Source organism: Lasioglossum baleicum, chromosome 11 (assembly GCF_051020765.1).
Source record: "Lasioglossum baleicum chromosome 11, iyLasBale1, whole genome shotgun sequence".
Lineage (NCBI taxonomy): Eukaryota > Metazoa > Arthropoda > Insecta > Hymenoptera > Halictidae > Lasioglossum > Lasioglossum baleicum.
Genome location: NC_134939.1, coordinates 15,372,137 through 15,396,619, shown reverse-complemented (window position 1 = coordinate 15,396,619; position 24,483 = coordinate 15,372,137). Strand labels below are relative to the sequence as shown.

General features: G+C 33.4%; 1 protein-coding gene across 2 annotated transcripts; it reads left to right on the top strand.

The window, feature by feature from the left end:
* The first annotated feature begins 79 nt into the window (after positions 1-79).
* LOC143213534 (high mobility group protein DSP1) lies at positions 80-23,528 on the top strand. Of its 2 annotated transcripts, XM_076433477.1 has the most exons (6): positions 80-1,261; positions 4,559-4,615; positions 11,924-12,148; positions 20,629-20,792; positions 20,988-21,162; positions 21,673-23,528. In XM_076433477.1, the coding sequence occupies exons 1-6, from the start codon at positions 674-676 to the stop codon at positions 21,781-21,783; spliced, it is 1,320 nt and encodes a 439-aa protein (XP_076289592.1). In that variant the 5' UTR covers positions 80-673; the 3' UTR covers positions 21,784-23,528. The 2 variants fall into 2 exon arrangements, with proteins under 2 accessions (XP_076289592.1, XP_076289591.1); XM_076433476.1 differs by lacking the exon at positions 4,559-4,615 and having other exon boundaries at positions 631-1,261.
* The last annotated feature ends 955 nt before the right edge of the window (positions 23,529-24,483 follow it).

Sequence of the window (24,483 nt, the reverse complement as noted above, 5' to 3'; positions counted from 1 at the left end):
GGAAAAAGAAAGAGCTAGAAGGGGAGAGAGAGCGCCCTCCCCTACCCACCCGCCCGCCCTCCTCCTCTACCCGCCGTACCTACTCACGGAGCTAACGAACGGTTGAGCGTAGCGTCGAGGAGACCGCATCCCAAGTATAACGTACGTATTCACGAGGACCTTCTCCTATACATCGTGGAAAAAGCGTGTATGAAGCCGCCTGTGCTACCAGGAGTACTAGTAGTGATCGTGTAGTGCGCCGGCTGGACAAGAGAAACGTGGTGTGACGACAGTGAGAGAGAGAAAGAAAGAGAGAGAGAGAGAGAAAGAGAAAGAAAGAAAGAGAACACACGGTAGCGCGTGCGGTGCGTGTCGCGATACACACGACGACGGCCACGAACAAGACTCCGTGCGAATGTGAGGGTACCGTGCCCGTATACATGCATGTGGGGTGTCCGCGTATACACCTTGTGAGAGAGAGCGAGTGAGCGAGAGTGCGTGCGTGCTTACGCGCGCGCGCAACGTGTGCGTGCCTGTATGTCCTGTACGAGGGAGACAGAAGAGCGTATGCGTGTTGGTGGTGTGAGTGCGTGAGTCGTGTAATTTTCTTCGTGCGTCCTTCTTCTTTTCGTTGTCGGTGGGACGGTTCGGCAAACGAGGCCGAAGTGACAGACAGATCGTCCGCGTGTACGATATGTCGGAACACCACCGCGTAGCCGGTGGCTGGGGCACAGCAAGCCCAGGAAGCCGCGAGGATGCCTCCGGTGGTACCGCCTGGTGGTCTTCAGGTTTAAATACTGTATCGGCCGAACAACAACAACAGCAACAACAGCAGCAGCAGCAACAACAACAAAATTTACACCAACACCTGATGAACCAACAGCAGCAGCTGTCGCAGCAACAGCAAGCCCAACAGCAGCAACATCATCAGGATATCGTTAGAAGTACAGCTGCCGCTACCCAGCAGCTTTTCTCCTACAAGATGGCCTCCAGCTTTCAGAACCCAGCCACCACGGGCACGCAGTCGAATCCCGTCTCGACGTCTACGCCGGTTGGCTCCTGCATGAGGGGAGGCTATGATTATAGATTAGGAACGGGGCCCGGATCAGGCGGAGGTGTACCAGGTACACCTTCCGCACCACCGCCTGGCGTACAGTGGTGGTACCCAGGTGGAGTTATGGACGCCGGACAGAACAACCTGCATCAGCAATTGCAGGGCCAACAACAGCAGCACCTCTCGCCCATTACCACACAAACGTCCACGCCCCCCGTTATGTCCTCGGTATGTTGCGACCACGATCGACCCCCTTTTTTTATATGCTTCTTCATTTCTCGTTCTTGCCTGCTTTTCACTTTTATTTTCTCCTTCTTTTTCTTCATTTCGCTCTGTCTTTTCTTACCTCTTGTCCGTACACTGTATTATTTTTTTTTCGGTTACGGAAGAACCGAAGCAGGATTACGCCTCTTTGCATTTCGAGTGAAGAACCGGGATCGGCACTGTCGCGTCTTGCATATTAGAAATATTTCTAGCAATGGACCACGAGGCTCCTAAACTAGTACCACATCGTGGTTTTTACTTATTCATGATTTATTGTTTCTTTGCGTAGATTAATGCATATATTCACTACTTTTTAGCATTTACTCGAAATTGAATATATACATATATATATATATGCTTTGATTTTCTACGTTTTAAGAAAAAATGTTTAGCGATGTGCTTGGTTTACGTGCAGACGCTACACTTTCGGTTCGAAAATCACCAACCGAGATTGATGAAAGTATTTTTTTATAACAAAAATAAGGAAATAACTTTACAATCGTAATTACTCATTCAGATTTGCAGATGTTGGTAAGATTATATTACGGTTTGAAAAAAGACCTCTTATTATACACATTTGAAACCGTTTCTGTGATACATTTTCGTGAAATATTTACACTCGTTTAACCTTGCTTGCCTAGGGTTAGAGGAAACCATTTCTGTCGCGACATTCTGAAGGAATCGACCTTTCCGGGTGTCCTGGTGCTATTCTAACGTAAATATCGAATAATATCTGAATGGAATTTCATGGAGCATTCCTTTCGAAATTGATATTTTTCATAGTAAATTATTGTTCCAGCGAATATAATTTTGTTGCTGTTGTAATTTTTACAGTAGTCGGCGTTGATCGGTTCTTCAGCGTTCAGAAAATCTTAATAACCGATTCTATCGTGGCTGCTTTCGCACGACCGTCTGCGTTTCATCCTGACTCGCGTCCCTTGCCCCACCGACCGTTGTCCGCTATTGATTCCGGGTTTCGTGCGGCCTTCTTCGTATGTACGTTCGTACAGCGGCTCTTGCCGCGCTGGGCCCGGTTCCCTTCCTTTTTTCGATCACGCCGTTCACGTCTCTTGTTCGGTTGTTATTAAAAATTGACGCCAACTTTTCCGTCTCTGCGTAAATTCCTTATGAAAATCGAACGTTGTCGCGTCGCTTCCATGAAAATTCAAACCATTCGAAAGCCGTTACGCTGTCCTTTCTTTTGTGCTCGATTCTACCTGGAACCTGAAATTTTGTGAAAATAACGGTTTTAGCCATTCAGCATCGTTTGGGTTTTCCTACGTTTTTGTGGCTCGAAGTTTAACTGTGACCCGTCGTACGCATTAACAAACATTCTGTAAAATGTTTTGACAACGGTACAATTTTAATTTATATATTTTGAACAAATATACAGCGAGTAATAAAAATATTTTGCACCATATTGCTGTGTACTATACAAACAGCCAAAATTAAAAAACTGATTGTTTATTACGTAAAGTTATTTAAATAAGAAGATTTAGAAGTTTAGCCGCATTTGTCAATTGTTCTAGCAATATTTAAACAATTTTACATAAGGAAACAAACAGCTCTTCGGTTTCTATTTGTAGATTATTCTACAATATGGTGTAATGTATTCTTACTGCCCGGTTGTTATATTAATTCGAAGTATCGACTTCAGAAATAATGATTGTATTGTTGTCTAAATATTTACAGCACTGTCGAAATATTAATACTACTCAAAAATTATTTCTTTCAATAACTTGAAATATTCAATGTAATATTTTGTCTACTCGTTTTTAGTCTCTCACGGTTAGATATGTATTCCGATATTAATTTCTTGAATCCAGCCACAACTTATTTGATCGTATCAATTTACGTTTTACTCGTGCACAGCGAACAATGGAAATTTTGATAAAGAGTCTTTTAGAATTGCTTTTGTTTCTGAAAAGGAAAGAAGAAATTTCATTAACTTGCACGGTGATTATAAATGCGCGGATATATTCATTTTACGACCAGTAATTCAGTCCTTCGTAATTAGATACAAAAGTTTCGATCAATAGTCTCCCTATTTGCTATGAAAGGGGTATGTTTTACCTCCGGTGAAGAAGAAAGAATTTTATTTCCCAGGGTTTCTGGCTGCCTGAAAATTCAATTTAAGGCATTTCTGTTCGTGCAGTTCTCTTTCATGACTGTAAATGAAAATTGTCTACAATCAACGATCGTTTATTTTATTCAGAGGGGTACACAAACTAGAAATTTGTTGTTCAGCGATTCCTTTTATTCTATTTCCAACGAAATTAAGGAACTCTCCGAGTATTTGAGAAACATATAAACTATTGAGTTGGCAAGAAAATAATTTCGGTATTTTCAGGTGCAATAAAACCCAATTTTTTTTATTCAAGCAATAAACTTTCACTAATGATGGATGACCTGAAATCGCACCTGGGTCAATTTTTTGCCGATAAAAGGACCAGATGTTTTATGAGCGCGGAATTGCGAGGAAAAAAACATCGTACCAAAAAAATTGGGTTTTATTTCACCCTTGTAATACCGAAATGAATGTTTAAGAAATTAGAAACTGTTTTGTGTTTAATAGCGACTGGATATTTTTAGACATATTATACATTCCATGTTTTCCTGATTTTTTGCACCTTAACTACTAGTGTCACGATATTATGTATGCAATTCGAATTATCTAATGATTTACAATATTATCTCGTGGAACAAAATATGAATTATTTAACGCTAGGATAAAATTAGTTGCAACAATAGAAAGAAACCGAGACATACCAGATCTGGGCAATATTCGCAAAATAGTAATTTATTTCACAATGTCGATCTTTGTATTTAATGAAAATTCACAGAATTTTGATTAATTATATCTCGGCCATTCTGCTAAAACGGTTCGCTTTTGAATTATTCTGTAATTTTGTCGTTGCATACACATTTCATATATTAATTTACGAAATTAAATTCATTATAACTGTATTTAGCCGGTAGTTTTACAAAGTATAAAATTCAATACTTTACAAGAAAATGGAAATGTTCTATATCTTAAAATACATAATATAACATGCGGTATAGTTAATTATTAATGAAAAGAACCGAAAGTTTGAAACATTACGCGTTTATTTAAATTTGTTTTCACATTTTGTTTACTTCAAGTACTGTTACTTTACATTTATTTGAAATATTTTCTATTTTCCATTTATTTTATATATTCCAATGTTTTCTGTTTACTTCATGTATTTTAATATGTTACATCAGATAATTTATGTACAGGTCTGGTACACATCTCTGTTTCGGCAATGGCTATCTGGATGTAATCGGAAAATATCGGTACAGTAGTTGTATTTTGTATTTCGGTACAAGTTCTTGGTCACAACATTTTTTGCATTTACACGAACCAGAATATCGACCGAATGGTATACAAATAGGAAGCCAGTGTAAACAGTCGTATTTTCGAGACGCAATTTGGCAAATCTGAAATTGAAAGAGAATGTTAGAGTTACTGATTAACTGATATATTATCAGGTTTTATGGAAACAAGGGTCAGATATATAGGCATATAAACAGAAATTGTCTTTTGAAATATTTTAAACATTTGTCTTGCATGTGATGATTAAGTTCGAAAAAAGCGATTGGTAATCATTGATACGGAATATTCGATTAGAATTAAAGTTTATGGACATAAATATTACGTTAGGAAGTTCACAAAAATTCATAAAATATTTGAATGTGTTTAGCAAATTTTTTTTAGTCTTTTCCTATAAACTCTTCCAATTTTTGTTGAGTTTTCCGTATTTGCTCTCATATTAAAAAGCTTATATGTATATCGTATATCAAAGAGTATCGAAAATGTATTTGGAGCAATATTAAAAGCGGGACTGAAATGAAAGTTAAGATTGAAGTCCGTATCTATCAGACGAAGAGAAAGTCGGAAAGTGGTCCGAAAATTCAAGATTATGGTGATAGAGGTAAATGGAAGAGGCCAGACTCGTGTTCCTCCACGTGTACACGTTTTCAGCGGTGTAAGAATTTTTTGAAAAATTCCGCTGGGTTTTTCTCTTCCTTTTTTCTACTCTTAATTTTCTTCTTAAGCAATTTAATTAATTTCTAAATGAGGAGGCAAAATTTTCCAAATAATTGTAGACTGATCAAATTTCCGTTCAACTTTTCAAACAAAGAGTATTTAAACTTTTTAATAATGTTCCATTTTCTGAGGATTACGTTACTTGCTGCTAAATATGAAGGTATTATTTAACTTTGTTTGGATAATTTAATACGTTTTTCTATCGGACGTTTAAATATTCACTCGAGTAATGAAGAATTTAAAGTTTAAGCTTCTCTGAAGTGAAACCAATCGATTTTTCGTAAATGTCTAACTTTTGATATTTTTCAGAAATGTATTATTGTGCGTTGTACTTTGTTGTATCGAAGCTTATAATTTTCAGGAATCAAAATTTACACGATTCACTGTGTACACATTTTTCTGTTTATTTTTTCTTTAGTTAGGTTTTCAAGAAATTCCTCTGTTCCTAAAGAATCTAGGATACTGGGCAAATTCTCAGTGTTTTCTCAGAAATTTCTAACACAAACGTTTTCTTCTGTAACTGTTTACTTCTCGTGAAATTGCATACTTTATTAATTGGTATGTTCAATCATGATCGTATGTAGTCATTCAAAATTAATCAAGCCAAATGATAAATGGATATCAAATTCAACTAAATGTATGAAATCAATTTCAATTTGAAAGTTTAATATTATATTTCAACTTGACGATCAAATCTACGTTTTAGTAAATAAATTGCTCAATGTAGGGACTATAAATGTGAACGTTTCTTTATTCAAACAGTTAAAGGTAGTAATTAATGTTTCAATAGCAACAAATATTTCCATTAATTTAATCCAAAATATGGACAAAGTCAGCATTCTTTAAAAACTTTATATTAATTTGTGATTGGATAAACTCATATGTTTCTCCGCATACGTATTAAAAATTATTAAATGATAACCATATAATGTTAACTGTAAATAAAATGGTTGAAAGAAATTTTTAAAAAATGGGGGAACAGACAACATATTGACAGATCTGAATTTTCAATTATTTCAGTATTTTGAAAATAGCTTTTATTTAATTTTCCAGCGTGCAACAAATTAAGCAATATTATAACGTGTTCCTTAATTGTAGGATATTTTAAGCATACGCGAATAACGCTTGGAACACAAAAGAAATGTAGCAATCGTTTATAGGAATCAACCATGCGTTGAAACTATTCCTGAATGCGTGTGTTTCCTTTTGTGCTCGTAGACTGACGTTCGAACAGTTCATTTCAATTGATTCCGAGAACGATTAAGTTTCATGGACTTGTACAAGATTCAAGAGTTAAAGCAAAATTGTATAAAGAGATTACTTTTTAAATTGCAAGATAACACCGATGTATAAATCTATATCAGTTCTTCATTTATTTCGAGTTATTGATTTCTTTGATTTTAATTAATTCTGTTGAGTTTAATTAGTTTGTGCAGTGGTTCGAAGTGTTTGTCTTAGAAAATATAATTATGTTAATTTGCAATTTTATACTTTCCTTTCACAGACAATATTTCTATCTTCAGAGAATCAATTTGAGAACATAAACTGCGTGTCTTCAAGCACATTCTCATTTTTAATATTTCATTATTGTATTCATTAAATTGAAAGCAAAAGAGATATTATATCACTTTTCTATTTAAAGTTTTCTTTATATAAATGTACATATAGAAAAATAATTGCACGCCTTTTTATCACACCATGAATTTCGTTAATGTAAATATTTAAATTTTTAAATTAATTTATCGTTACAATCTTCGAGTTAGCAGTGCAACGTAATTGTTGTTTCAAAATATATCATTTTAAAGTACGACGATATGTATAAGCAATCGCTTCGTCCTACAGAATATTCATAATTGCAGAGAATTAATAAAATAATTAATATAAAACTTTTCTTTCAAAATCTATAATTAATCATTCTCTTTATTAGCATTCTCAAACATGAAAACAATGAGGAAGAATTCATTAGTCACCGCATAAAACAGAGATGATGCGCACAACTGAGTTAACTGGCAAATTGCGAATTTGCATTCTTATTATACGAAATTTTTGTTCATTGCGGAATTCCATTTTGATTTTAATCTTCTGCAATAGAATACAGTAATTCCTATTTCCGAATAGATTAAAAAAAAACTGGAACGGTAAAATGGAGTTTGCGAAATGCTAGCAGATGTTCGTTGTCAAATTAGGCTAATAAAAGTAGATCTGAATAGTAAATGCTTATGCAATACTTCTTATTTTTATAAGCTACTATAAAAGTTTACAATTAAATATTTATATTTACAATTAAAATTGCAATATATTTGTTTCATTTAGAAGTTTATGGAATAGCAAAAATGATGATAATGTTTTAGCATCACTAAATTATTTAGAAAATTATAAGTTTCAAAATTATTTTGTTTCCTCTTTTACTGTAAATTATTGTTGTATTTAATCTCTTATTTGCTTTTCGTTTTTCACGATTTAGCTCGCGTGTGTATGATAGTTCAATGAAATTCTATATCTAAGATCTAGACATCCAATTTCTATCTGATCGTTCGTTAGCTGCTAACATGCGATCTAATTTTATCTACATCCACCAGATTTAATCGAACTTGATGAGTCCGAATCTCGATGATTTTGTAAAGTCTGCCCTCTGATGAAGCTATATTTAAATTACTGAAATTATCGTTGTTCAAACATCAGAGAAAACGTGTTTATATATTACATTTCTACAAAGTGTTAATACATTCGCTACAACAACGTATTTATAACGTGTATTTCATATTGGAATTCCGATAAGCATTTATGAAAAGAAATTATTTGTTAGTACACGAGTAATCACTGTCAAATCACTGTTTATGATTAAACAGTTAATGCAGAAAGTTTCAAAACCAAATCGCAATTTCAGTTTTCATTAATCCGAACAAAAGTGATATATTTCAATTCAAAATATCTACATTAGGTATAGTTATTAAAACGTTACAGAACACGGATTGTTTGTAGAGAGAAATTGTCGTTTAAAAAATCAGTTTGAATGTTAGATCTACTCATTGAAAAATTGCTTATTTTCATGATTACAAACCTCATGTTTATTCAATCAAGAGTGAGGTAATAGATTCTTGGGCTTTATTTCTTTTGCAATACTCTCTGCTCGTACACAGTGAGAACAAAGAGTTTTAGTTCATTGATGTACTTCTTGCATCCAGCAGATAATATCATATGTTTAGCATAATACCTAAATTCCAAATTACTTTCGTTCATACACGAACACTGAGCATTATGCTGTGTTAACCCTTTCGGTGTTTAGGCGAGGACCAACGTGTTCAATCGGTGGTATTTGTGAACAATTTAATGGCTTACGATTTTTATATTATTTTCAATATGAACACAATACAATTACAAGTGATACATATAACGCACAAGTCATTGATATAAATATAATATGAAGCAATATAAATAATAAACAGTTTCTCACCATAGTAAATAGCGAAATCGTTAATTGTTTAAGAGAAAGGAGTTATTATATAATTCTATAATCGACGCTGCCTTTATTTAACGCAATCAGTTCTATAAAATGTTTAATAACACTGCTGTAGATTAACATGATTATGTGAAATACTTTTTGATTTTATGTTTGAACTTATTTAAAAATTGCAGATTTATTTAGACGAGTACATGTGCACACGAATGTAGTTCAGACGTGCTTTGCATACACATTTAATATCAATCTACATACGCATTATAAAATACCTGCACGCCATGCACTCATGCCGTAATATCTTAATGTTGTACATAACGCTTCGCATGGAAAATCAGGATTTCATTAGTAATAGAATTTGGTTCTGAAGATTCTGTGTTCAAATTGTAACAATTTTGCAAATATTTCATTTGCATTTCTCGATATTCTTTTGTCTTTCGGACTTGTTATAATTTTTCTTAATAAAACGTGCCTAAAAAGTATTATTTAAAAAAAGAAATAGAAGATATTGTTCATATCCTCATAAAGGATGTGTAGATGAAAAATTCTGATATAATATATGAAAGTTATATAAAACGATTTATGAGAGTTAGGATTTAAATATAGTTCAACCTTTGTCTGACGCAATTTTTTATAAAGTTCAAGGGAAGTCGTGGAATTTCATGGCTACTCCGATGTGAGACGCCCTTTATACAATAGACTTCTACGCTGCAAATATTGTAATTCTCGTACTGCGCATCTTCTAATCTGTTCGATCGTCTCCAATTTGTGAATATTGAATATTGAAAGATCTGCCAGTTTGCCAATTGTGAACATTGAATTTATAAAAAAATTTCTTATAATTCTGCACTCTGATAATACAATAGTTCCATGCATCTCTGTTAAAACACAATAATTATTTAACTGGTGCAACTAGGTTTCAGTTACAGTAGAAGAGTTAAACTTATATGTATTTGCAAAATTACGAGTTATAAAATTAGTTAATTCTTTCTCCTTTATTCTGAAATATTTCCGATTAAATGAATTGCATATTGCACAACACTGATTAATTTTGCATACGCTTTAACTCTTGACATAAAGTGATGCACGTATATTTTCTTTTCGAAAAGTTTGCAACAAAATTATTGAATAAATTTGTCCACTCTTGTCCTGATTCTTTCTTCGAGTCTCAACGAGTCTTTATGAATTGATTTTAGGCAATGTATCGAACGAAGCTTTTTAAAATTATGGGATTACTTTACCACTATATTAAAGTAATTAAACAATCTTTCTTTTTGATTCAAAAGGGCTATAAATAATTTAGATGTGCAGCTAATGCCCAACCCCTCGGCGAGAAAGTTGTTCCACGTCATTGGACGTGGTGCGAGCTGTACTCAAAATCCAAAGATATTTAATTTAAGAGTATGCATACTGTTCGTGCACGTCCGCGAAGATCTTGCATTGCTGCCAGATGTCAAGGTCTAGTTCAAGCATCACGTGCAGTATAAAGTTTCGTTGATCATGTCCACTAAAAAATTACACAATTTTGATTATTTTTAGGTCATACACTTTAATCTGCAACCTACGTCTTCGAGTTTGGCAGATTTTTTTATATTTCACAAGTAACTGCCCTTAATGTCCTCTATGTGTTCGACACATTAATTTTGCACTACTTCAAAATAGCTTTGAATAACAGCCTTATGTAATTATCGTAGGACGACGTTATCGATTTATGCAGAGACATAGGTGGTGATATCTTTATATCCTACTGCATCAATGTTCCTGTTTATTATGGAAAACTGATTTTTAAGTACTACAATCAAGTATAAAAATAACATTAAATACTATAAAACTAAAATATAAAGAAAGTAATAAGAAATGTTTGCTCAGGATAACGAGAAGCCCAGGTATACTTTGTGCGATTGAGCAATAAGTCTCGAGTGTCAATGGCTTGGGAGCAGACTTAGATAGCACCCTAGAGGATTGTTAAAAATGAATTTAGTGCACGCACGAGTAAATATTGCAGGCGGAACACAAAAACGAAAGGGAACTATTTGAATTATGTGCAGAAAACACAATTCACCAGAGAAATCTTTTTTAAGATGTCTGATTGTTTATTATTTATACACATTTAAAAGGAAGCTCTTGGTATCTAACAACTTGCAATTTTTCAACTATGTAGTTTATCAAGATTAAGTATTTTCTCTACAATTCTATTTTGCTACAGATTGTTTAACCTTGTATTTCAATCCTTTTATTCAACTTAAAGTTAATAAGATTTTGTCTGCCAGACTGCTTCTCAAAAGACTGCAAGAAAGTTGTACTACAGTGGATTTGATATATTTTCTGTACACTGCACAACACGTTGCAACAAAGCAACAGCTAAGTTCGTAACAGTTTATAAAGATGAAGAGAAGAATATTTAAACGTAACAAAGTAAAATAATCACAGTGGCTACAGCACGAGATGCCTAAACACAATTACTTGAGACCATTCTAATTATTGATACGTCTAGAAATAATACAAGATATTAATTAAGTTGAACAGAGAATACAGCAAAGTAATTTGAACTGGAGAATAAGGTTTCACGGTGTTCAGAGTCTTTGTCTTCATATCCGGCACATGTACGCAGGCTTAAACTTGACATTTTAAACACCGAATTTATCTCTCTGTGGATTCGGGGAACAAATGGCCACAGAAAACACGTTCAGCATCGTTACTGTTTTACTGTTGAGTACCTTTGTTCCATTTCTGATGGACAGTTTTCTATTGTGTCTTCTTACTATTCTTTACCTAAAACAATGTGTTTCTTCGTTTATACGATGACCGTGTCCCAGACATAATATGGAGACTAACTAAACGTTAACAGTTTTAAACACTCAAAATGATGACCAAGTTGATTGATATAATAGTGGGAATTTGGTAAAGTTCGAACATGTTTGTAGGTTGTATATTTGGCACCAACGTGACGGTATTTTCGTAGAGAAAGGTATACTGACCACGTCTTGTCCCTTTGTTCCATTGTTTCACTGAGAACGGACGTTGAAGTTGTTTTCGAGATGTCGTTTACGCAGAGTTGTTGGTCACGTTAATAATTTGGTCGTTTGTTCGATTGCAGCACCAGCTACAGTTAACGCAGCAACAAAATAATCTTCAGCAGAATAACGCTCAAGGCTTGCAACAGCGAGACAATATGCCAAGGGGAAAGGATTCGAAGCCTAGGGGACGGATGACAGCGTACGCGTTCTTCGTGCAGACATGTCGTCAGGAGCACAAAAAGAAACATCCCGAGGAGAAGATAGTTTTCAGGGAGTTCTCCAAAAAGTGTGCAATGAGGTGGAAGGTAAGCAATCACGTTATCATTCTACTTATACACATGCTCACTTGTCAATGTATTATTTAAACCCGGCAAATGCAATTTTCCTGTAATTAGTTCATTCAGCGTATTTTAGAACATAACAGTGGCTTCTAGCCTTGTTCGTTGAAATGGTATTAGTTTGCAGATTACCTTATCTGCTAGCTGCAGTATTTATGCAATATTTACATTTCTGAAAGAGAGAGAGAGAGAGAGAGAGAGAGAGGTGAGATTCTCCACAACATAAAAGATTATGACAACGAAACCATTTTAATTCGTCGTCTACTGTTTAAATTAACTTGATCCATACTTCGATGTTCATACTTCTAGTATTTTTTCGTAGACACAATTATTACACGCGAGAAATTATTATAATTATATCCAGACTGCGGATTTTATGCATTTGTGGTATAAATAAGTGAAAGAAAGAAGATCTTAATTCCATTGTTACCAAATGCAGTTACGCGGATTGTAGAATTGGCAAACCTGACAAATTAAAGATTATAAATATTGTATCAGCAGCTTATTACCATTATTAAATGAAGAACTGTTTTTATTTGGTCGTACTACTTTGTAACAGATACGGGGAATTTGAATTTTGCCTAAAGATCTGCAGTCTAATTATAACATGCAAGAAAGAGGCTGTCAAATATTCAATTTTAAAAATTTTTAACCTTTTATCTCGACGAATTTTCAATTATGAACACTTACAAAGTGAAAGACAGGTAAAATTGAGATAACAAAAATTTTACTAGGATTGTACTAGGACACAATTAAGTAAGAGAGTTATTTGTTGAATAAGAAGAAAATTTGAAATTTAAGGAACTAATCGTCTCCAGTTGAATTATTAAGAATTATTTCTACAACCTCTTAATTTCTTTTTTAATAACGACTCGAGAGAGAGAGAGAGAGAGAGTCCTAATAAATATTTTACATTTATAACAAGCAGAAAAATTAATCTCATCGATCAAACGGTTCGATTAGCTCAAAACAAGACAGACACTATTTTCCTGTGTAATTTTCTATTTATTTTAGTCACATAAGAATTTAAGAAAACTACGTAACAAGAAAACTATGAACGTCAGGTATACATATATGTATTTGTTATTAACACATTCATTGTGCGTCAGCCATCGGTGATTGACGTAGAACTTTCCTCTAACACCGCGTTAAATACCAACGATATATAATATGTAATTACTCATTATTGCTAGATGTTGACTACTTTTAATAATAGCAAAAATGCAACGTGTAAGGCACATTGCTACAGAAAATATTATGTAATAAAGTTTTAAAAATTATTTGAGTATGTTAGCAGCATAACTTCTCTTGAAATATACAGTAGTGTGGTCTTCATTTTTCAACTTTCGATTTTTTCTGGTCTTACCACCCTAAATAGTGGAATTTTCAGATTTTTCAGATTCAAGGTTTCATGTAATTTTCACCCATTACTGATTTCGTTATTTTGTTACTGTGCTACACTGCTACATTAAAAAAACATGAAGAAATGTAAAGGGGAATGCATCAAATCTGAACACATCGATTTTGATAATATTTCTGTGAGAAGTGGTTTCCGAAAAGATATTTGATACGTATTTTTTCGGCCATTATCCGTCTTGAAAGAGTGAAAACCGTCGTAAAAGTTGAGCGATGAAAATCATCAAGTTTAAGAACTGTTTTCACCCTTTCAATAGCCAAAAAAATACACACCAAATACTTTTCCCAAACTGCCTCTCACAGAAATTTCATCAAAATCGACGTGTCCAGATTTGATATGTACATCAAATTTAAAAATTTTGCATGTTTTTTGAAAGCAACACATAAATCTCATAATTTTTCATCTAAGCATTTGTCTTTTCTTCAATAATATTTGACGATATTTTCAAAATAACAGAATACACAGTTGGTGAACATTTCCTTACTGAAATTGTCAAAATGTTTTTATCAGAGATTTTCGAATGATCTTCTTTATTAAAGCTCGTATTAGAAGCACATACTGGAATAAATATTATGAAGTCTGAATAGATGCAGTCTTATTACAAAGCAATATACATCAGTTGCATTTATCACTTCGTAGTTTTAGTGTTAGATAAATTTCTAAAAATATGGTGCTAGTGCATACAGTGGATAATAAAAGTAAGTAAATACATACGCAGTTCGTACGGTATGAAAACATTACCGCGCACGCCAGATGAGGAAATCGAGGGGAATACAGTTTACCCCTTCTCTGATAACCAGATTAATACGTGACGAGTCTACGGTCTTAGTGGGGGATGTTGGAGCATGCTCATGGTGCTGGAATGGGTTAGTGGAAGGGGAAAAGGAGGGGAGGAAAAGTCGACCAGTTTTGGTCCATTCTGGCTACAGTGCGGCTGTGGCAAATCGACCGAAGAAATTGTGTTGATGTTTACATGAGGCACGGTCTTCTTATGCATTGTGACTATTTCAGTCTTGCTAAGTTTGTTGAGGTATTAACATCAAACGCGTTCTTTCTGTTGTGACACGGGAATAACCATTCCAAAAGTGTATTAACGACAGTTTATCAAAGTATAAGTGCATGTACAAGTGCATTATTTTTCGTGTACATTCATAAAATCTTACTAACATAATTGTATTCAAACATTTCAAAGCAAGATACGTGCGAAAATGGTAATTATTTAGATAGAGTTTCCTCTTCGATTTTGATGAAATTTAAATATGTTATACAGCTATACATTTTAAACAACTTTTCCTTTTCACATATAGGGGGCTGGCATTTAGTTCTCGAGATATTCGCAAGAAACTATTGCTAATATGTATTGAATTTTCCGTATTCTTGCACGCTCCGTGGCAACGTAAGCTTGCTTCGGCGCGGCGTCTGTTTACTTCTTTTTTTGTAAACACGCTGCGGAGATGAGAGAGAAAACAGGGTCGCACTCTGGTCATACATATACAAGGTGAGCTTTCAATTTTTAAAGACTGCTCTTGGATTTTATTTTCATTCTATTCGTATAATCTTTGCATTATTATTGTAGCTGTCATCCAGAATTTGAACTAGTAATGGAAAAATCAAGTGAATAGAATGAGTTGTGGTTAGGTCGTGGAGGGGCCGACCACGCACACGAAAATCCAGGAGCAGTCTTTCAAAATTGAAAGCTCACCGTATATAAACGCAGCGTGTTTACAAAAAAAAGAGTGCAAGAATACGGAAAATTCAATACAGTATTAGCAATAGGTTTTTGCGAATATCTCGAAAACTAAAAGCAACCCCTTTATATTGTGAAATGGAAAAAGTTGTTGAAAATGTCGGAATCTATAACATTGTTCAGTAACAGTGTTCTAGTTAGATTATTTGATTTTATTATAGAAAAAAATGCGAAAATTCAAGCAGTTGACTACTGAGGAACGGAGAATAGTTATTGAGATGCACAAAAATGGTGACTCGTACCGAAAAATTGCGAAACGTTTTGAGAAAACGCCGGCTGCCATTTTCAGAATTGTAACTGCGTATAAGAAAGACGGACGAGTTTCTGTACTAGCTAGATCAGGGCGTCCGAGACTCGCTTTTAATCGTACGGACACGAGAATCAAAAATATTTCGATAGCCTTTGCACACATAATGTCAGAAAAAATACGAGCAAAGTTAATAGAAGAAGGTAAAGAAGTTCCGTCTGCGCAAACTATTAGAAGACTATTACACGGTATGGAAAGACATGGTCGTCTTACAAGAAAATTTCCATATGTAAGTAAAGTAAATTTGAAAAAGCGTATCCAATTTTATGAAATACATGTATTAAAAACACATGACTTCTGAAAAAAAATATTATGGACCGACGAATCATATACAGTTACTCGAATTAATATTCCGACGCTCTAAAAAAGACGATACATTTTTTTAATATTGTACTATGCGATTTGAACTCTTTTGGGAAGCTAGAGCAATTAGTTTACTACAGGATGTGAAACAAAATTTCTTCAAAAATTACAATTGATCGGAATTGTAGAATGAACAATTCTGTGAATGAATTGTAGAATTGTAGATGTGGGACTATATCGAAAATTTGAAAAATACGTTTTGTAGATCAGTATTTCCTTGAAATCTGTAACTATTGCAAAATATTAAATTGCTATTATTTCTTAGATAGTTATCAGTTATATTGATAAATTTTTCATTTATAAAAATGTATAAATCTTAGTGTAATTATCATTTTGTTATCCACTGTACGTTCAATGTCGTATGCACAAAACGAAAGACAATTATATGCAGTAAATCCAAGAAGTGAAATATAATAAACCCTATGTTTGAACTGTTATAATTTTGCGAAAAATAATACTACAACAATAAACTTGGACTCATTTTAAAGTTTGGATTCTTTATACTTTTGCAGATCATCGTTCATTTTTTGCTAGAATATTTTCACATGATACAGCAGGTGAGAATCTGCAGACGCTTTGGTCGAAGCCGAATGCTCCAAATAGAATCATCTATAAAAACACATACAAATATCTTTTCTTAATGAATCTATTACTGATATGAAGATTACAGTTTCCTCTATATAGCGACTGCTTAAAACTTAATTTACGATTTTTTTTTTGGCTGTTTTGCAGCTAAGAAATGGGGAACAAGTTTGATCGTTCAAGACGTACACGCTGTACCTTATATTATCGCAAAGATGGCAGTATATCTTCCATTCAAAGCTCAATAAATCGACTAGAAAAAAATCGTAGATCAAGTTTTAAACATTCGTTGTAAAAGAGAAGCTTTAATTTCGAAATATACGATGGTTTCAGTCACGAGAAAAATTTCTCAACATTTTCATAGGTGTTTCAATTTGAAATATTTTTGATCAGAGAAATGTCTTCAGTTTTTCCCAGTCGCTGCATCATGTAAAAGTATCTTAGATCAAAATGAACGACGAATGAAGAAAGTAGAAGATCCAAGTTTTAAAACGAATTAGGGTACATTGTTGTACTATTTTTTTTAAATGAAGCAATCCATTTTTTTAATGAAGCACTCCACTGTAAAACGGAAATATCTTAAGTCGGATGAGATGTCTGGTTATTCTGGTGTTAAAAACGCTTCTCGTGCAAAGGGTTGGTGCTACTTTTTGTTATTTGGATAGCAAATGTGCGGATTTGCATATGCATCTGCAGTCTAGCGATAAGTACTCGCGTATAACAGATGCGTGTGTCGTGAAGCAGCAAGACGGTTGAAAAAGAAAACGTCGGACATATTTTTCGGAGAAAGAACTTGGAAATGTGAAACAACGTCGTCATTATGAACAGGTGCCACACTAACATCTGGCCATCCAACTCCTCGAAAAAGGGTGGGAGATACTTTCTGCTGCGTACTTTTCTTATGGACTCCAGGGGCCACATGGTCCTTAGAAGGATTAAAGGCGTTGACCTTCCAGTTATCGTGGCGAAATGTTAGCTTGAGCAGCTGCAAACTTTTAGCCCGACCTTATCGTGAAATGCTTCCCCGCCGAATGCACGTTTTCAGATCATTTTGGAAAATTCAGTTTGCTATTACCACCAAAAATTATTCTTATAGTGGCTCTATAGTGACACGGATGAATAGAGCTCCTCGCAATGTCCAGATAAAAATTGTTCTTCCTGATTGTAGTTAGCTACAAGAACTAATTTTCGTCATGGGTCCCGCAAACTTAGCCCATGCACCAGAGGGTTAATGTGAACATGTAATTTCGAAATATGCAATCACAAAAATTAACTAAGGAAGTGCATATTTACACGAAGACATTTCTATGAAAGAGACAAATCGTTAATGTGGTGTCTTATTTGTATTATTTTCACTTTTTAGTTAGTAGATCTCATTGTTATCTTCGCCGAAGCAATAAGAATATTTATTTCTTGTTTTAATTACTTCCATTCAATATTATCAACTGTATTTCATTCTCTGAATTACAAGTGATGCATAGAGTAGAAGTTCAACGATTACATTAACAATTTTGTTTCGATATTCTCTGCCAAGAATAATAATACCGTACTATTTTGAAATATGCAATAATCTCCATCACTTTCAGAGTGATTTCTCGTGGGACGTTTTATTTTCCAATATAATTCGCCGTGCGTTCTTGAAATAAAAGAGAAAGGAAACAGTGAAGTAATCGAATAAAACCTCCACTTTATTCTTTGACCCTGACTGTATTTTAGTGATGTTCCTTTAAATGAAAATGGGAACACGCGGAAAGCAAGGTAGCTGAATACGTTTTATTCTACTTAATACGCAAAAATTATGTATCATCACAAACGTACTCCTTTTCAAAGAATTCTCTATTTTTCGATTTATTTCAGTAGGACTCTTTTATGGAACCTTAAAATAGCGTAGTATTATAACAATTGTGTAATGACTTAATAATAAATTTATTTTAAGCAGGAATATTATAACATGTCGGGAAAAATAATAATAATAATTGTACTTTCACAGTTAAGTACAAGCGAAAATCTCGTGTATTATCAATGAAAGTCTAAGGCTTTGTAACATGACTCACAAAAGCAGGCATTGATCAAACGATTAGCGTCTTCATTAGTACTTTTATCATGTTACAAATATACCTATAATATAATTTTAACAATATGAAAGTACCTTAAAGTTAGTTTACGTATTCAAAATGAGGTAATGAAACACTGTGAATTTTTCCTATTCATAATATGCAGGAATGCATTGTTGTATAGTGAGGTAAACAAAATTTTATTTAATTCAATACGATATTGATTTTATTTTTTGCACCTGATGGAATATTTTGTATAATAATTTACTCAGTTTCTCGCCTTATACATTTTTTGTTATATGAATGCATAAAAGTGTGGTATCTTATTATCCAAACAGATTGACACTTTTATAACAAAATAGTGTGTAAAATGAACTTCAACCGTTTTCAGATTGCGTCTACGCTTCACTCCACCTTTATCGACCTACCCTGCCGAACCAATGTCTCTCCCTTCCCGTACCTCCCCGACTCATCGTTTGAAAACCAACTCCAAGTTCGTTTATTACGAATCCACTAACACACTATCAATCTCCGATATCCAACGATAATCAATTTTATAAGCAATCATGGCACAACAAAGACGGTAAAAATACACTTTGATTCTATTGATAATCGCAACACAAGACGAGTATTATGCAATATTATTTACCTCAAATACAAACATGAAGTGATCAGAAAATTCTACAGAGATCAAGAGACTGATATTTATGTGTATTGCACATATTCGAACCAATACAAATATGTATGTGCTACACATAAATAAATATAAGTTATTCAATTCACTTTTGTTCTCGGCTTACTAATATTTACATAATTTATTACATACGAAGTATTCCCATGCAATATATAGGTTTCCTTTATTTCAAAAACAAAAAATGTGTAATAATATTTTTATATTTTCAAGAAATTCGCATAAATATGTTATAGTTTGTTTCAGTGGTTTCCAAACTTTGTTATTCCGCCCTCCTTTAAGAGAAATCCTCATTGAAATTCAATGTTATGTTATGAAAGTTTATTTTACAAGTATAAGCCTCCCAGTTTGGAAATCGCTGGTTTATTTAACGAAAATTGAACAATCGTAAACTTTTGTGTACGTGATATTTCTTATATTAAGCATAAGGGTCATTTCACACGAAATCGGGCATTGTTGTAACCTTTAGTAACATATATACGCAACTCAAAGGATTTTTCGAAATCTTAAAAATTTTTTGGTTTCACAGACGTCTATAATAAGGTGTCAGCCTTTTTTCATTAAATTATAACAGTTGAATTAACAAACCCGAGTTTTTCGGTGCTTACCGTATAGTAAAAACATAAAAGTATCTAATAAAAATTATTTCAGTTGAAAAAAAATGTTTCTCACAATTTATTTTGCAATTCTTTGAAACAAATGCAATTTTACAATAACAGGGACATATGAAAGAATTTGACAAAAATTGAGGGTATAATCCCAAGAGTCTTCTTTACGGAGTAATTGTTAAAAATACTGACACTTTTTAAAATTAATAGCATGGAAATCATTTAAAGTTTCCAGTTATTTGAAATTTCCATTTCGCCAATGTTAAAGTGCTTGTATTTTTAAAAATTAATCCGTAAAGCGGATTCTTGGGCCTATATTCCCATTTTTTCAAATTTGTCTAAGCTATTGTAAAATTGCATTTGTTTCAAAGAGTTGCAAAGTAAATGCTGGAGAACAATTGTCTCCAACTGAAATGATTTTAATAGATAATCTTATGTTTTCATTATAAGCACCCAGAAACTGATTTTCATCGGTTAATTGTAAAAGAGGTTAATTGTTTTAGATGTCTTTAAAACAAATAATTTTTAAGATTTCGAAAAATCCTTTGTGGGCCACGTTCTCATGTCACTAAACACTACAACCTATTCAAATTGAACAAAACCCGAAAAGTATCTGACTTCGCGTGGAATGACCCATCATTTATTATAAGACTAATTTGATGTATCTTGTGTTTCTAGACTATGTCAGATAAGGAGAAGAAACGTTTCCATGAAATGGCAGAAAAGGACAAGAAGAGATATGATACTGAAATGCAGAATTACACACCACCCAAAGGCGAAAGTAAAGGCAGAGGCAAGAAACGCAAACACATCAAAGATCATAATGCTCCGAAGAGGTCACTGTAAGTACTTGTTCTGATAGAAAGTACTTGCTGAACGATGTAATCAAAACGGACGTGCTTAATATAAATAGTTTTCAATGTGTCTATCAGATAGACACAATTCTTCGTATCTAAATGATATAAAAATATCTACATATGAATTAATGTACAATGTAAATTACTTGTTTAAACATTGCACGTCATTGTATGTTTCAGGTCAGCCTTCTTCTGGTTCTGTAATGATGAGCGTGGAAAGGTTAAGATGCTGAATCCCGAGTTTGGTGTAGGAGATATTGCTAAGGAACTAGGCAAGAAGTGGTCCGATGCAGATCCTGAAACCAAATCGAAGTATGAGGCTATGGCAGAGAAAGACAAAGCTCGATATGAAAAGGTATGGTATTTTTCGAAATTACACGACAATGTTTTTACCGTTAACTACACTGATATATCGTAACGTTAACAATACATCACAATTGTTAGAACCCTAGAATGTTTTATTGCTACTAGAAATTTCAGTGGTTTCTACGATATAAATATGATTTTGTTGCTGTCGAAAAACGTAGCATTGTATGTGTTAACCCTTTGCACTCGAATGGCGAGTCTGAGGCGCCACTAAAAATTGCCATACCATTATTCAAAACAGTTTTATCATTATTAAATTTGTCTGTATTTTATAAATTGTAAAAAGCTCAACTGTTATATAAGAGAACAGGTTCAACTTGATGTGCACAATGTAAAAAAGATTACATAGAACAAAAATGATCTGGGTTGAAACAAATGTCTCGATTTTGGAATTCAAATTGCTTCAAGTGCAAAGGGTTAATGTTAAAGGAAATTTTAATATTAGAATTACTTGTAACATTTTCGCAAAAAGGTATAATATGATGTCTGTATTATTTAGGAAATGACTGCGTACAAAAAGAAAATAAAGGACGGCGCACCAGTTGTAGCAAATCCAGTAAATGCTGTAAAAAGCGACAGTGAAGAAGAGTATAAAGAAGACGATGAATAGCGGATACACGACAAAATTTCATCTATCACCCCGTGTCCTTGATCCTGAAAGCATACCTCACCTACTGTACGTACCATTGACCTTAGCGTGAGCGTACTTACACCACTAGGGAAACGAATAACTAATCACCAGTCCTCGATTATTTACAATAATAATTAAAATACCCGCGATTATAATAATTATTTTAAAATTGTATGTATGCGAGGTGCGAGAGAATATCGTGTGAGTGATATTTGTATTTTAACATATTGATAGTAACATGTAAAATGGCGTAGGATAGCAGAATGGAAAGAATATGGTGCCCACTTTGTATCAGGTGGAAGGCGCAGGGGCTCAATCATTGTTGACATTGTCTCCAGACTATGTTAAAAGCTAACGTAGTTGCAAATCGTAATACAGGATACGGCGGCTCCATAGTTGGGCGGTATCATTCGATATATAGTTTGATATTTATCAGTTCAGTTCATTCGTTGTCAGTGTAAGAAGACTTATTGTATATCCTTGTACAGAACATTTCTTTAAATCAAATCTGTCGCAGGTGGGGCATGGGGCTGCTTTGTATGAATGTAATTGATTTAAGTACGTGTCGTATAGTTGTAAGTATTAGGATAAGTATATTTTAAATGCAATTTCGATTCTACATCTGCGTCAACATGTGATAGTTTCCACTAACAATGTATTCTAAACCAGGAGATTGAGCCTTATATAGCTTATAAGTAATTGGAATCGAAACAAATATCTCTGATTGACAACTTTTTGAAATCAAAAAAAAAAAAAACATATTGGGACAACAACCCAGCCATGGAGCAGTGGTATATTTTGAAGTCCTATTATAATTGCATAAAAATGAATCTTTTCTTTTTTTATTTCTAAGATTTTTGATTGTCGGTTCCATCAGATTTTTCTTTTATAAAACTGATAATAAATTTATAATCACGTTGTCTTAATAATCGTTATAATCTCAATCTTTTTTAGAATGACCTAAAAAGAAAAATAATGATAAATTTTTGTTCTTATTGAAATCAATTGACAGTCTTCAAAGGCATACCAAACTAGAAATGTATTTTTGAGTTTTATCTAATTGAAGTAGTCCCTGCCCTTACCATCGTCATCCTCCCTCTCATATTCATTTTTTCCAATAAAGGAAATACTTTATAAATCCTTTCAGAATTATGTGATTCCGTTCATTGTTTAAGAAAGTAAGATAGGGCGTGTCTTGTACTGCCTCGAGTCATCTGGTGTACAGCAGGCTGTATTATAATAAATTATTGTGGTTTCTTGTAATATTAACATTCCTAGATCTTAGTATGTACAGATCTTAATAATTGAGATTAGAGCCAACTGTGTAAGAAGCATACCAAACAAAACCGGCTAGGTAATGCAGATGTGAATTTCGTGGCCAAGAATTGGTATGCAAATCGAATATACAAGAGGCTTTGTTACAGTCAGACTGACTTGCACCTTGATTTGGCTCAGCAGGTAACCACTACTTTTTGACATAAAAAAGCTTTTCATCTCCCCTGCACATTGTCATATAACGGATAATTGTGTGATTATATAAGCAAAAATAAAAAAAACCTGTTTTAGAGGGAGCTAGAGGACGAATACTGTAAAATATGAAATTGTAATATTTTAATACTGATTTGCAGATGTGCATAATTTTAACATAGCTGGTTAAAATGAATTGTACTGATACGAAGGTATCCAATTGATGGAGATAATTAATAAAAAGATATTGAAAATTACGACAGAATTTTCTGTATTATTATAGGGGAATTATAACAGTTATAAAAGAGATGGTTGTTTTGTATATCACTTAGGATAAATAAACTTTTCAAAAAATTTGTGAATATGTTTCTGGTACTGCTCCAAACCTGTTTCTAAACATATATATATATATACATGTCCGAAATATTTGATTCCGAAAGCAGTACTAGACTTAGAGTACTAACAGTTACGATATTTGTATAAAAGTAAGTATATACTATGGCCATTTGTTTATGACATGAACTATCTTCTTTCACACTGCTGCTTTCTTGTAATACGAATGGCAACATTCGTATCTTACAAATTTATACTGACGGCTAATCACATAAGAATTAGCAGATAACGCAAAACCTGGAAGTAATGTGTTAACTTATTTCATGTTATACACATTTATATGCTTCAGCGCAAAAAGGACATTACTGTAACTTTTTTATATGTATTGCATAGGTTCGAACGATTTTCTATTATTTTATAAGCATTACCTTAGATTGTAAATGTACCCTCTTGACGTAGTATTTCTAACAATAAATCGATAATTGTTATAATATAAAACTTTTTTTGTTTGTATATCAATTAGAACAATTTAGTATCTTGTAGCCGCAATTCATGATTTAACGAACATAACACATTCGTACATGTAACGGGTAATATTCGCTTGTTTTATATAATTCCATTGTAATAAACTAGCAATCGAAACGTATCCACAAAAAATTTATTGTTGCATATTTAGTTAGTAATCAAATGTATACTTTTTACTTATCAAACATATTAAATCACCTTTCATCATGGTTTTATTACAGTACTTGCAAATTCTTCAACTATATTAATAGACATGTTCAGTTCGAGCATTTTTTTAGTTTATAGAATTCCAAGACCCGATTATCTTTATTTCAAGTCAATATTCTAAATGAATTACCTCTATGTACAATGTAT

Coding starts and splice junctions, on each gene's coding strand:
- LOC143213534 (XM_076433477.1), top strand. CDS start 674: ATGTCGGAACACCACCGCGTAGCCGGTGGCTGGGGCACAGCAAGCCCA. Junction 1,262..4,558: donor CGCCCCCCGTTATGTCCTCG/GTATGTTGCGAC, acceptor ATTTATGTACAG/GTCTGGTACACATCTCTGTT. Junction 21,163..21,672: donor ACAAAGCTCGATATGAAAAG/GTATGGTATTTT, acceptor TGTATTATTTAG/GAAATGACTGCGTACAAAAA.